The following is a 15285-nucleotide window of genomic DNA, read 5'->3' on the forward strand; positions in this document are numbered from 1 at the left end:
TCTAAAAGTAGATGCAGAGTGTAAAACCAGCTTTCTGCTAAATAACCTGATCAGCAGCAACGTCCCCTGGGAGGAGGGCTGTCTAAATATGTGGCTAATATACCACAAAAAAATAAGGTAAGAAAAGAGCAAGAGATCAGGAGAGGGGGACATAAGTCCCAACAGTTAGCCAGCCCTATGTGTTTTAGTCTATTTCTGGCTGCTGCTCCCGGGGTGTGGGGATTTAGTTCACTGAGGAGCACTCTGGTACAGCAGCTCTCTCTCTCTCGCTCTCTCGCTCTCTCTCTCTCTCTCTCTCTCTCTCTCTCTCTCTCTCTCTCTCTCTCTCTCTCTCTCTCTCTCTCTCTCTCTCTCTCTCTCTCTCTCTCTCTCTCTCTCTCTCTCTCTCTCTCTCTCTCTCTCTCTCTCTCTCTCTCTCTCACTGCCACTGCAGTTTTCAGTGTTCCAGTTGTGGCACGGTAGAACATATATAAATCCATTAGAGCTCCACAATCCAAAAACCTACTTCATTGTCATCTCAATTAATCAACAGAGCTTATTAAAAAAAAAGAATAGTCCTGCCCTCTGGACTCCCCAAGCTGTCAGACTACACACGGCTACAACTGAGAGCTCAGGAAGTCAAGAAATATCAGACAGACTCATTCAGACCCAGGATTAAAGCAAAGATTTTAAAGCGGCATCCTGGATGCCTCTTTCTTAGACATTATCAATTTTGAACCACACCAGTAGCATTAAACATGCATATTTCATGTCTGTTGCTAAAAGTGAGACCTTGGGAAAATGTTTAAATTAACGCATCGCAGACAGGCATCTGTTGCTAATACTAGCATCATTAATTTAATGCTAAAGAAACCGATACAGTGCCTTCAGAAAGTATTCACACCCCTTGACTTTTCCCACATTTTGTTGTGTTACAGGCTGAATTTAAAATTCATTACATTTAGATTTTGTGTGACTGGCCTACACACAACACTCCAGAATGTCAAAGTGGAATTATGTTTTTTGACATTTTTACAAATTAATAAAAAATGAAAAGCTTAAATGTCTTGGGGTCTCCCGAGTGGCACAGTGGTCTAAGGCAGTGCCACTAGAGATCCTGGTTCGAATCCAGGCTCTGTCGCAGCCGGCCACGACCAGGAGACCCATGGGGCGGCACACAATTGGCCCAGTGTCGTCCAGGGTAGGGGAGGGAATGGCCGGCATTGATGTAGCTCAGTTGGTAGAGCATGGCGTTTGCAACGCCAGGGTTGTGGGTTCAATTCCCACGGGGGGCCAGTATATAAAAAATTATGTATGCACTAACTGTAAGTCGCTCTGGATAAGAGCGTCTGCTAAATGACTAAAATGTTGAGTCAATAAGTATTCAACCCCTTTGTTATGGTAAGCCTAAATAAGGTCAGGAGTAATGTGCTTTACAAGTCACATAATAAGTTGCATGGACTCACTCTGTGTGCAATAATAGTGTTTAACATGATTTTTGAATGACTATCCCTTTGAGCATGGTGAAGTTATTAATTACACCTTGGATGGTGTATCAATATACCCAGTCACTACAAAGATACAGGCGTCCTTCCTAACTCAGTTGCCAGAGAGGAATGAAACCGCTCAGGGATTTCACCATGACGCCAACGGTTACTTTAAAACAGTTACAGAGTTTTATGGCTGTGATAGGACAAAAGTGAGGATGGATCAACAACATTGCAGTTACTCCACAATACTAACCTAATTGACAGAGGGAAAAGAAGGAAGCCTGTAAAGGCACTAAAGTAATACTGCAAAAAATGTGGCAAAGCAATTCACTTTTTGTCCTGAATACAAAGTGTTATGTTTGGGGCAAATCCAACACAACACATTACTGAGTACCACTCTCCATATTTTCAAGCATATATTGCCTTCAGAAAGTATTCATAACACTTTAATTATTCCACATTTTGATGTGTTACATCCTGAATTCAAAATGGATCAAATAGATTTTTTTTCCACCCATCAACACACAATACCCCATAATGACAAAGTGAAAACATGTTTTTAGAAATGTTTGCTAATTTATTGAAAATGAAATACAGAAATATCTAATTTACATAAGTGTCACACCCTGGCTCTGGGACTCTATATGTTGAGCCAGGGTGTGTTCATTCTATGTGTTGTATTTCTTTGTTGGGAGTTCTAGTTTGTTTATTTCTATGTTGGCCTGAGTGACTCCCAATCAGAGGCAACGAGTGTCAGCTGTGGCTGGTTGTCTTTGATTGGGAGCCATATTTACTGTCGGTTTTCCCTTAGTGTTTGTGGGATCTTGTTCCAGTTGGTTGTGTTTAGACTTAGGACGTCACGGTATCGTTTGTTGTTTTGTTATTCGTGTGAACACTTTAATTAAATAAAGTATGTTCGCTCAACACGCTGCGCCTTGGTCTAATCGAAACGACGATCGTGACAGAAGATCCCACCATACCAGGACCAAGCAGCGTGTCCAGGAGCAGGCAGCCTGGACGTGGGAGCAGATCTTAGACGGGCAGGGGTCCTGGACCTGGGAGGAAATCCTGGCCGGGATGGATCGCCGGCCATGGAGTGAGACGGTAGAGGCGCGACGGAGAGAGGAGCAACGGCGTGATCAGTGTCGTCGTCGGACGGTCGAGAGGCAACCCCAACATTTTTTTAGGGGGGGGCACACGGCATGGGCGACTGGGCAGCAGGAGGCTGCCACAGGGCGATTAGGTGAGGAGGCCACCAGGTTAAGGGGGCTATTGGCGCAGAGGGAGCAGGAGTTAGTGTTGCAGAGGATGGAGCTATTGGAGGCGATAAGGGAGAGGGTGAGAATTGAGGCACGGCGAGAGGAACTCGGTAGGCAGCTGAGGGAGCGGAGGGTTATGACGAAACCCAGTCCCGCTCCTCACACCAAGCAAGTGGTGTGCGTCACCAGTCCGGTCCGGCCCGTTCCTGCTTCCCGCACTAAGTGTACGGTGCGCGTCGCCAGCCCAGTCCGGCCTGTTCCTGCCCCTCGCACCAAGCCTACGGTGTGCGTCTCCAGCCCGGCCCGGCCTGTTCCTGCTCCTCGCACCAAGCCTACGGTGCGCGTCGCCAGCCCGGCCCGGCCTGTTCCTGCCACTCGCACCAAGCCTACGGTGCGCGTCGCCAGCCCGGCCCGGCCTGTTCCTGCCACTCGCACCAAGCCTACGGTGTGCGTCGCCAGCCCGGCCCGGCCTGTTCCTGCCCCTCGCACCATGCCTACGGTGCGCGTCGCCAGCCCGGCCCGGCCTGTTCCTGCCACTCGCACCAAGCCTACGGTGCGCGTCGCCAGCCCGGCCTGGCCTGTTTCTGCCACTCGCACCAAGCCTACGGTGCGCGTCGCCAGCCCGGCCCGGCCTGTTCCTGCCCCTCGCACCAAGCCTACGGTGTGCGTCGCCAGCCCGGCCCGGCCTGTTCCTGAAACTCGCACCAAGCCTACGGTGTGCGGCGCCAGCCCGGCCCGGCCTTTTTTCTGCCACTCGCACCAAGCCTACGGTGCGCGTCGCCAGCCCGGCCCGGCCTGTTCCTGCCACTCGCACCAAGCCAGGGGTGCGAGTCGTCAGCCTGGTCCAGCCCGTTCCTGCTACTCGCACCAAGCCAGGGGTGCGAGTCGTCAGCCTGGAAAGCCCGTTGCTGCTCCACGCACCAAGCCAGGGGTGCGAGTCGTCAGTCCGGTGAGGCCCGTTCCGGCTCTACGCACCAAGCCAGGGGTGCGCATCGTCAGCCTGGTAAGGCCCGTTCCTGCTCTACGCACCAAGCCAGGGGTGCGTATCGTCAGCCCGGTCCGGTCCGTTCCTGCTCCACGCACCAAGCCAGGGGTGCGTATCGTCAGCCCGGTCCGGCCCGTTGCTGCTCCACGCACCAAGCCAGGGGTGCACATCGTCAGCCCGGTCCGGTCCGTTCCTGCCTCACGCACCAAGCCAGGGGTGCGCGTCGTCAGTCCGGCACAACCCGTGCCTGGGTCACCGGTGCCTAATCAGGTACCAGTCAGCTGCTCCACTACGGAGCTGAAGCTAACCGCTCCTGCTACGTCCAGTTCAGCTCCAGCCAGCAGGGCCAGACCGGACCAGGGGCGCTATGGGGGGATTATTGGAGGGTGGTGGGCAAGCCCGGAGCCAGAACCGCCGCCGAGGAGGAATGCCCACCCAGCCCTCCCCTGTTTTGTTCTAGTGGAGGCGCGGTCGCAGTCCGCGCCTTTAGGGGGGGGGTACTGTCACACCCTGGCTCTGGGACTCTATATGTTGAGCCAGGGTGTGTTCATTCTATGTGTTGTATTTCTTTGTTGGGAGTTCTAGTTTGTTTATTTCTTTGTTGGCCTGAGTGACTCCCAATCAGAGGCAACGAGTGTCAGCTGTGGCTGGTTGTCTCTGATTGGGAGCCATATTTAAACTGTCGGTTTTCCCTTAGTGTTTGTGGGATCTTGTTCCAGTTGGTTGTGTTTAGACTTAGGACGTCACGGTATCGTTTGTTGTTTTGTTATTCGTGTGTGCACTTTAATTAAATAAAGTATGTTCGCTCAACACGCTGCGCCTTGGTCTACTCGATACGACGATCGTGACAATAAGTCCTCATTCCTCCGAGTCAATACATTTTAGAATCACCTCTGGCAGCAATTACAGCTGTGAGTCTTCCTGAGTAAGTCTCTAAAATCTTTGCACATCTGGATTGTACAATATTATTAATATCAAATTAGTTGTCGATTATTGCTAGACAACCATTTTCAAGTCTTGCCATAGATTTTCAAGCTGATTTAAGCCAAAACTGTAACTTGGCCACTCAGTAACATTTAATGTAATCTTGGTAAGCAAGTGTATAGATGGCCTTGTGTTTTAGATTGTTGTCCTACTGAAAGGTGCATTAGTCTCCCAGTCTCTGTTGGAAAGCAGACTGAACCAGGTTTTCCTCCAGGATTTAACCTGTGCTTAGCTCTATTCCATGTATTTTATCCCCCCAAAAACTCCCTAGTCATCGTCAATTACAAGCATACCCCTATGTAATCGCTTCCAAAGGTGCTTCTACAAAGTATTGAATCAGGGCCGTGAATACTTCTGTAAATTAGATATTTCTGTATTTCATTTTCAATAAATGTGCACAAAACAATTTAAAACATGTTTTCATGTGTAGATGGGTGAGAGAAAAAATATATTCAATCTATTTTGAACTCAAGCTGTAGCAAACAAATTTGGAATAAGACAAGGGGAATGAATACTTTCTGAAGGCACTGTAGGTGGTATTTCACTACATAACCGGCCATTTCGGATTCAAACATCCTAGTTTGTTCAGAGTGTCACAGTCCAGAAATTGTTTTACTTACAGAGGAAACAAAAACACAATCTCCTGGAGTTTTCTTTTCTATTCCCCCTCTCAAGCTCCTTTTCCCCATTCCCCTCCTGCCACACACGTACGTACAAACACACACACACACACACACTCCTATTACCTAGGGGCTCAATTCTAACAAGGCCCGCTCCCTAGTCTACAAGGCCTCCCATCCTGCCAGCACCGATTGGTTTCTCGCTGACCGGGTCCCTCCTGCCCCCCACACAAACACAGCCTTGAATTATTCAGCCTTTGCAGCAGGCAGGTGGGAAAGCAGGCAGGACCGCGGTTGATGAGCAAGTGGATGGGAGATTGCGGGTGTGTGAAGCCCAGTGGCCGGCGCGGCAAGGAGAGGCGAGGGGAGCCGTGCAGCACCGTGGCATGCCAGCCTAATTTCCACCGCACAAGGTCGGCTACTCTCCCCAGCACACACAGCCATGGCCATGCAGCTACCTCCCAGCACCTCACACATCCCAGTACAGCTGAGCTGAGCCCTGGGTATTTGTATGTGTGTGTGCATGCGTGAAAGATGCGTGCATGCCACCTCTGTGTGCATGAGAGAGAGAGAGAGAGAGAGAGAGAGAGAGAGAGAGAGAGAGAGAGAGAGAGAGAGAGAGAGAGAGAGAGAGAGAGAGAGAGAGAGAGAGAGAGAGAGAGAGAGAGGAGAAGAGAGAGAGAGAGAGAGAGAGAGTGTGTGCGACTGTATGTGTACCTGTGAATGTGTGTGTGCGGTGTGAGGGACTGAGAGAGAGCGAAAGAGAGAGAGTGTGAGCGAGAGAGAGATTGAGAGAGAGAGAGAGAGAGAGAGAGGGGAGAGAGAGAGGGAGAGAGAGAGAAGGAGGGGGAGAGAGAGAGGGAGAGAGAGGGGGAGAGGGAGAGAGAGAGCGAGAGCAAGAGAGGAAGGGGGAGAGAGGGGGAGAGAGAGAGGGAGGGGAAAGAGAGAGAGGGGGGAGACAGAGAGAAAGAGAGGGAGGGAGGGGTAGAGAGAGAGAGAGAGAGAGAGAGAGAGAGAGTGACAGGGAGGTGGAGAGAGAGAGAGGGGGGAGAGAAAAAGTGACAGGGGGGAGAGAGAGAGAGAGAGAGAGAGAGAGAGAGAGAGAGAGAGAGAGAGAGAGAGAGAGAGAGAGAGAGAGAGAGAGAGAGGGAGGGGGAGGGGGAGAGAGAGGGAGGGGGAGAGAGAGAGGGAGAGGGAGAGGGGGGGAGGGATATACTTAGTGTTGACGTTGCTGCTGTAGCACATGAGATGGAGTTTGCAAAAGAAATGACCACTGGATTGACGCAAATAATCATCATGATATCATTCTGAGAGGTAGGCATGGGCTGCTTTGTAGCTAGTTAACATTTAATAGAGAAGGTTTTTGGGAAAGCCTTTCCATCTACCAGAAGACAGTTAGGCCTATCATTAGCATCCCTATATTTTTCCTGTTCCTTAATTGTTTGAAACCTGGACGTTTTACTTAATATTATGAGGCATGTCTTACCTTGCTTCAAAGTAGCCTATAGCCAAAATCCCACCATAAAATACTTTTTTATAAAGACTGTTCTATTGGTTTTCTTTCAACTTCCTTTCACTGTCTAGCAGGCAGAGGCATTATCCTAATCACATTACACTCTAAAAATGAGGGGTTCAACAAGGGTTCTTTTAAGATCCTCAAAGTTCTTTGAAGAACCTTTTGGGGGCCATTTTCAGTGCCAAGAACCCAAAGGTTCTTCCAAGAACCCCATAGGAGGTGGGGTTCATCGAGGAACCTCCTTAGTTGGTGGGGGTTGTTGCAGGAACCTGCCCAACTGAAACATTTGGATTTGAAAGGACAGCAGGTGCAGGTACTTAACTGAAAAATGTTAGATTTCCTCAATTTAAGGTAAGGATTGTCCCATGTATGATCTAAATTGATATTGTTTTATGATGATACCATCTAACTTTTTATATTTGTGCAAATCTTTCTAAAACAGAAAATTGACACAATTCAATGGATATCAATCAACAAAGAGGTAAGAATATGTAGGCTATAAGAATATGTTTAAGGCTAGCTGTATTGGATGCAGATGACTGAACTGCTCACTTGTGTGTCTGTGTCTGCAGGTATACAGTGGGGAAAAAAAGTATTTAGTCAGCCACCAATTGTGCAAGTTCTCCCACTTAAAAAGATGAGAGAGGCCTGTAATTTTCATCATATGTACACGTCAACTATGACAGACAAATTGAGAAAGAAAAATCCAGAAAATCACATTGTAGGATTTTTAATGAATTTATTTGCAAATTATGGTGGAAAATAAGTATTTGGTCACCTACAAACAAGCAAGATTTCTGGCTCTCACAGACCTGTAACTTCTTCTTTAAGAGGCTCCTCTGTCCTCCACTCGTTACCTGTATTAATGGCACCTGTTTGAACTTGTTATCAGTATAAAAGACACCTGTCCACAACCACAAACAGTCACACTCCAAACTCCACTATGGCCAAGACCAAAGAGCTGTCAAAGGACACCAGAAACAAAATTGTAGACCTGCACCAGGCTGGGAAGACTGAATCTGCAATAGGTAAGCAGTTTGGTTTGAAGAAATCAACTGTGGGAGCAATTATTAGGAAATGGAAGACATACAAGACCACTGATAATCTCCCTCGATCTGGGGCTCCACGCAAGATCTCACCCTGTGGGGTCAAAATGATCACAAGAACGGTGAGCAAAAATCCCAGAACCACACGGGGGGACCTAGTGAATGACCTGCAGAGAGCTGGGACCAAAGTAACTAAGCCTACCATCAGTAACACACTACGCCGCCAGGGACTCAAATCCTGCAGTACAAGACGTGTCCCCCTGCTTAAGCCAGTACATGTCCAGGCCCGTCTGAAGTTTGCTAGAGTGCATTTGGATGATCCAGAAGAGGATTGGGAGAATGTCATATGGTCAGATGAAACCAAAATAGAACTTTTTGGTAAAAACTCAACTCGTCGTGTTTGGAGGACAAAGAATGCTGAGTTGCATCCAAAGAACACCATACCTACTGTGAAGCATGGGGGTGGAAACATCATGCTTTGGGGCTGTTTTTCTGCAAAGGGACCAGGGACGACTGATCCGTGTAAAGGAAAGAATGAATGGGGCCATGTATCGTGAGATTTTGAGTGAAAACCTCCTTCCATCAGCAAGGGCATTGAAGATGAAACGTGGCTGGGTCTTTCAGCATGACAATGATCCCAAACACACCGCCCGGGCAACAAAGGAGTGGCTTCGTAAGAAGCATTTCAAGGTCCTGGAGTGGCCTAGCCAGTCTCCAGATCTCAACCCCATAGAAAATCTTTGGAGGGAGTTGAAAGTCCGTGTTGCCCAGCGACAGACCCAAAACATCACTGCTCTAGAGGAGATCTGCATGGAGGAATGGGCCAAAATACCAGCAACAGTGTGTGAAAACCTTGTGAAGACTTACAGAAAACGTTTGACCTGTGTCATTGCCAACAAAGGGTATATAACAAAGTATTGAGAAACTTTTGTTATTGACCAAATACTTATTTTCCACCATAATTAGCAAATAAATTCATTAAAAATCCTACAATGTGATTTTCTGGATTTTTTTCTTCTCATTTTGTCTGTCATAGTTGACGTGTACCTATGATGAAAATTACAGGCCTCTCTCATCTTTTTAAGTGGGAGAACTTGCACAATTGGTGGCTGACTAAATACTTTTTTTCCCCACTGTATGTGGCACAGCATAATCTTCTCCCTGTTCTCATTTGCAGTTTAATGCAGATGCTATTTCCATAAACCTAGATCCTGAATCACTGCCATCCTCTTACAGACCCCAGGTCTAGCTGCACTAATACCACAAGGAAATGCATGCTGCCACCTATCATAGACAATCATGGTTTTTCATCATGGTTGCATGTTCAAAGGAGGGGGGTAAGGACCTCCTGTAGCTCAGTTGGTAGAGCATGGCGCTTGCAATGCCAGGGTGTGGGTTCGTTTCCCATGGGGGGCCAGTATGAAAAATGTATGCACTCACTAACTGTAAGTCGCTCTGGATAAGAGCGTCTGCTAAATGACTAAAATCTAAAATGTAAATGTGTATACGGCTACGATTATTTGTTGTTGTTGTTGGATTTGGGAGGGGTGATTGTGTGAAGGATGTGGAATTTGCTATGATGCTGAGCTGTGTGGTGTGTGGAGTGTGTGAATTAAATCTCTGGTGGACTGGTGTAGGGGGCTGGGGCTAGCTCTGACACCAACTGTCTCTGAAACATCTTCCCCGATAGGTCGCATCTGTCACATTGCCACTGTTAAATGTTCTAAGAACAAACTAGGCAGTGTGAGGAAATCATCAAGCAATCTGAAAAACTGTTTGAAAACAGTCTAGGGACGCCCATGCTTTTATTTAGTGACATTAATGTCAACCCACTGGACACAGATGTCAATTCAAAGTCTATTCCACGTTGGTTCAACGTAATTTTGTTGAAATGGCGTGGAAACAATGTTGATTCAACCAGTGTGTGCCCAGTGGGAAACTATCTGACATTGTGATTATCTGTCCCACAACACAGACACACACACACACACACAGATTTACAATTGGCCCAGCGTCGTCCGGGCTTGGCCGGTGTAGGCCGTCATTGTAAATAAGAATTTGTTCTTAACTGACTTGCCTAGTTAAATAAAGGTTCAATTTACAAATGTAAAACACACACCAACATAAACAGTACTGTATACAGTACACAAATAACACACACACAGATCAGTGATGTGGGCGGTGTGATCACGACAAGCTGCCATGTCCACATGTTTTTCACAACACCCCTACACGCTTCTCTCTGTAGCCACAGAGGGCCCTGAGATGATGGCAGCATACTGTACGCACCTGGACAGCTGTCAGAGCCTCTCCCACTCTCTAGCCAAACCTACACCACACACACTCTCCCCTCCCCGGGGCGCTTTCCCTCGCTCTCTTTCTCTCTCTCTCTCTCTCTTTCCCTCTATCTTTCTCTCTATTTCCCTCTGTCTCTCTCTTTCCCTCTCTCACTATGTTTCTCTCTCATTCCCTCTCTCTCTATCTGTCTCTCTTTCCCTCTCTTTCTTTCTTTCTTTCTATCTTTCTCTCTCTTCCCCTCTCTCACTGCACCGCATATATCTACTTTCCAGCCTAGTACACAGCCATAAGGGCATGCTACTCATTTCTGCCACAAATGTCTTCCTGGGAACTCAGAACATTGTGGTGAGCAATTCCTGATGAGCCCATGAAAGGCCAGATAGCATTATGAGGGAGTGTGTGCAGGCAGGGAAGAGGTAAATGGCAGAGCTGAAACACAGTCGCCTGTAAGGGTTCTTGTATACACCTGGAATATGTACTACACATTCATGTTGACTATCTGCTTATGCACTGTCTATATTGATTTGGTTTAACATTGATCAGATGGTAATCACATGACACACCTTTAAGTGGGGGACAGCCGGCATTGAAGGAGTTAATGACAAAACGCAACCTTTAATAAATCATAACTCCTCTCCTGGGGAATCCTAGTTTACAGTCATTACACCATAGCCCCTGGCAAACTGCATATCAAGCAGTATTTTGCAAATAAACAACTGGCATATCTACTTACCATCAGCGCAGAGTAACAGGTCATTTCTAAAAGAAGGCTGGATGGCAGGCTGGATGGCTGTTTGACTGGCTGGCTGTTTGGCTGGCTGGCTGGTGAGAGGCCGCTGAGCGGAGAGAAGCCTTTCCAGCCCACAGAACACACAACCCACAATGCACTGAGCACAGCCATCCTGCTACACTACAGAATATCTACTACACACATGTTCTCTCTGTCTCCATCTATCCCTTTATCATTCCCCTCTATCTCTCTCTCACTCTTTTTCTCTCCATGGCCCTGTCTCACAATTTCCATAACATGAAAATAGACACATTTACATTTACATTTACGTCATTTAGCCGATGCTCTTATCCAGAGCGACTTACAAATTGGTGCATTCACCTTATAGCCAGTGGGATAACCACTTTACAATATGTTTTTTTTGGGGGGGTGGGGTAAGGGGGGGGTAGAAGGATTACTTTATCCTATCCCAGGTATTCCTTAAAGAGGTGGGGTTTCAAGTGTCTCCGGAAGGTGGTGAGTGAACCCGCTGTCCTGGCGTCGTGAGGGAGCTTGTTCCACCATTGGGGTGCCAGAGCAGCGAACAGTTTTGACTGGGCTGAGCGGGAACTGTGCTTCCGCAGAGGTAGGGGGGCCAGCAGGCCAGAGGTGGATGAACGCAATGCCCTCGTTTGGGTGTAGGGACTGATCAGAGCCTGAAGGTACGGAGGTGCCGTTCCCCTCACAGCTCCGTAGGCAAGCACCATGGTCTTGTAGACACGCTACTATCAGTTCCTCTCTCCTCTGACTACAGATATGGAGAATGTCTCTGATGGTATGATGGTAGCAGTGTGTTACCAATAATGCTACAGTACAGTGGCTGGAGCAGTGGTTGTGTCTGTGGTGTTTCTGTGTTTGCTTTGTGGATAGAGGTAGTGGTTGCTCTACACTAACACTGTGTAGCTAGCTACTACACCCCCGACCACCCATCTGATTCTCATTCTTGGTGGGGTCTGACACATTTCAACGTCTGCCTGTTCTATTTGTCTAACATATTATATCTCCGGAAGGGAGGAAGCAGGGGGATCTCAGCGGGGGCCCCAGCAGGAGCCAGGAAACACAGGAGAAGGGGTAACTGTTTCACAGCACTCAGGTGAGAGGGAAGGCACCCCCACGCTCACCTCTTTGTATTCGCCATGACTAAAAGTGGAATTACAACTCAACGGCAGGCAGTCGAGGGGTTTGATTTATGGAAAAGTACAATTTCAAAATCCTAGAGTACAGTGGAGGATATCATTGGGAAAGATGCTGGCTGATACGGCGTGAGGATGTATTCTCTTTCTGGGGATTGAATGATGGGATTGTATGGGAACGTAGTTTGTCGGATGACATTGATTTGTTGGATGCCTTAATATAAGTGCATGATTACCATTTTATCCAGACTGTGTACTCTAAATGGAACATATCTACCGGCAAAACAAACCAATGCATAATATAACAAACATGCATGCAGAGAGAGGAGTTCATTCTCCCTGACATGGCTTGGTGGTCTTTAATATGTTCCATCCTTGTGGATGTTAAATCTTCCAGAGACCAGATGGTTTATAGACTGTTTTTGCTCCCAGCCTCACGGTACCCCTCATGTATACATTCATCCACATCTTGCCTTTTAATCCCAGTGGTGGGTCAAGCCTGAAGGATGCCCTCCCAGGCTGGCAAGGAGGCGCAATTAGCGACTCCACGAGACATAGGAGAGTACTAGTGGGGTGAAATGAGCTGGGAGAGAATCCCCCTCTCTTTAGCACACTGCTAAACACAGTTATAGCCTACCATGAACGCATCCCTTGGCGTTCTCTCAAAGAACAACTTAATTTTTTAAATATTCAAATGCTCTTTAAAAAAAGTATAAATAGCCCCAACAGCCTGGAGCTTGGCAAATTTGAAGGACAAAATACTTTTTTTCGCCAGGAATGTTCAAAGTTTGAGGTGTTAGTATTTGGATATTTAATGTGAAACATTCCTTTTGGCTGGGCTCCTTCTTTTCTTGTCTTAGATGGCGGTTGGTCTTTCTATCTGTGATGTTCTCCTGTGGAGGTCTGATCTGGTCATGTTGAGCCATGCTGTCTCAGTAGGAGACCCGGCTCTACTCTGCTCTACTCTGCTCTACTCTGCTCTACTACTGCAGCCGACAACGTCCTTGTCACTTGCCATCTGCCGTAGTGGGGGGAATAGTAGGATGCCTACTCCCACTCACATACAATGTGTACAAACGCAGAGATGCATACACACACACAGATACTGTGCACAGATATGCAAAAATATTGTTTATAAATGCAGAAATTCTCTCCCTCTCACACAGTGCACTTTCCTTATTTCAAATGGGCTCTTTTGTCCCTCATTTACATTTTAAATTTTAGGCATTTAGCAGACGCTCTTATCCAGAGTGACTTACAGGAGCAATTAGGATTAAGTGCCTTGCTCAAGGGCACATCGACAGATTTTTCACCTAGTCGGCTTGGGGATTAGAACCAGCGACCTTTCGGTTACTGGCACAACGCTCTTAACCACTAAGCTACCTGCCACCCCTCATGTTTCTAAGTAAACAACAGTGACTCACTATGCCTTTACAGAAATGCAAAGAACGACTGAATTGACATTTGATGTCACTGCCTCAGAAAGCGTGAGCAGAGTGCATTTGATCAATGTTGGCTATAACAGACACATGAAACAGTTCAAACCAGCCCTTTAAAAGCCTGGTTATTGATTTAATTCTTTTTCAACGTTTTTTTATTATATCTGGGGCTGGAGCGGGTTGGAGCAGGCTGGTAGGTGGTAGGTAGGTGGTGAGTGGTGATGTGGGTTGTGTTGTTCAGCTGGCACAGTGGTGGAGCGGAAACAGAGAGAGACTTACCCCTGGCAGTGTTTTCTGTTCATGGAGGGCGTTCTGGGCTTTGATGGCCGACTCGCGGGCGCAGTAGGTGAGGAACGCACAGCCTGAAAAACAGAGAGGGGGAGGTTGGGGACAGATATTAAAACTGAGGACTGAACACTGGGGACTGAACACTGGGGACTGAGCACTGGGGAAAAGAAAGGTCACTAAATATGGAGTAGCAACACTAGCTCAGTCACAGAACATCCCTAGCCCAGTTACAAAGCACAACAACACTTGGCAACAACACTGTTCACAATCGAATCCCCTCCACCCACCCCACTGGGTCCCTATCAACGTCACTTAGTCTCAGACCCTTGTCAGTCATGAAAAGCAACACCCTGCGAAAGGGAAGTGTCCCTCACAATGAGGCAGCCAGAGCTGCTACTGGGGAACACTATCTCCCTGCAGACAGTCTCAATGCAGACATACACTCTATTTGGTTTCTTTCTTCAGCTGGGCTCAGGGCTGGATGCTTCCTCTCTCTCTGAGCTTTACTTTCTCTCTCTCTTGCACTCTCTTTATCTCCTCTCTATCTCTGTCTTTCGTCTCTCGCTTTCTCTCTCTCTCTCTCTCCTCTCTCTCTTTCTGTGCCCCTCTGTCTCCCTCTCGCTCCCTCCCTCTATTTCTCTCTCCCAGACCCAGTGCCATAGCTCAGCCTCTCCTTGTCCAAAGCGACTACCACGCTGTTGCGATGCACAATACTAAGCCCTTTTGAAAGCAGCAGAGACAGCGAGAGGGAGGGAGGGCTTCATGCCTCAGGACTCCGGTAGCACAGAACGAATGCCCAGTTACAAGAACTCCAGGTGAGTACCACACACAAACAACACACTCACACACAGAGAGAAATATCACTCAAGCACCGTCTGCCAAATAAAGAGCTCCTCCTGCAGGCACTCAGACAGCCCAGAGAAACGAGGGAGATGAGGAGAGAGAGACAGAGAGAGAGAGAGAGAGAGAGAGAGAGAGAGAGAGAGAGAGAGAGAGAGAGAGAGAGAGAGAGAGAGAGAGAGAGAGAGAGAGAGAGAGAGAGAGAGAGAGAGAGAGAGAGAGAGAGAGAGAGAGAGAGAGAGAGAGAGAGAGAGAGAGAGAGAGAGAGAGAGCGAGAGCGAGAGCGAGAGCGAGAGCGAGAGCGAGAGCGAGAGAGAAAGAGAGCGACCCAGAGAAGTACTATTGCAATCATTTCGCCCGGACTGTCTGAATAAATAGTTTTGGTAGTGTTATATTAATGAAGTTCATGTGGGTTACCACACATTATCATATTTCTACCATTTTGGAGACGGTTTATTAGAAGCCATCACATTTCGGATCATATTTCAGCAGAAAATATATTCAGTGAGCGGAGATTAATTCGCTGTCTTTACAGAGACAATATTTATATTAATTCCCCATGTTGCATATCACATCAGCCTGGCTGTATTACAACATGCTTATGCATCCTGAGTAACACTACATCGAATTTCAATGACC

The 15285-nt window shown here is 47.5% G+C and overlaps 1 protein-coding gene across 12 annotated transcripts in view; it reads right to left on the reverse strand.

The window, feature by feature from the left end:
• Positions 1–15285, reverse strand: part of LOC121540372 (CUGBP Elav-like family member 5) — a 343612-nt gene that overhangs the window by 294141 nt on the left and 34186 nt on the right. For all 12 annotated transcript variants that reach the window (XM_041849213.2, XM_041849210.2, XM_041849208.2 and 9 more), the window contains exon 2: positions 13798–13880. In XM_041849213.2, the coding sequence (XP_041705147.1) occupies positions 13798–13880 (83 nt within the window). The remainder of the gene's footprint in view (positions 1–13797; positions 13881–15285) is intronic.

Source organism: Coregonus clupeaformis, chromosome 26 (genome assembly GCF_020615455.1).
Source record: "Coregonus clupeaformis isolate EN_2021a chromosome 26, ASM2061545v1, whole genome shotgun sequence".
In the NCBI taxonomy this organism is placed as follows: Eukaryota; Metazoa; Chordata; class Actinopteri; order Salmoniformes; family Salmonidae; genus Coregonus; species Coregonus clupeaformis.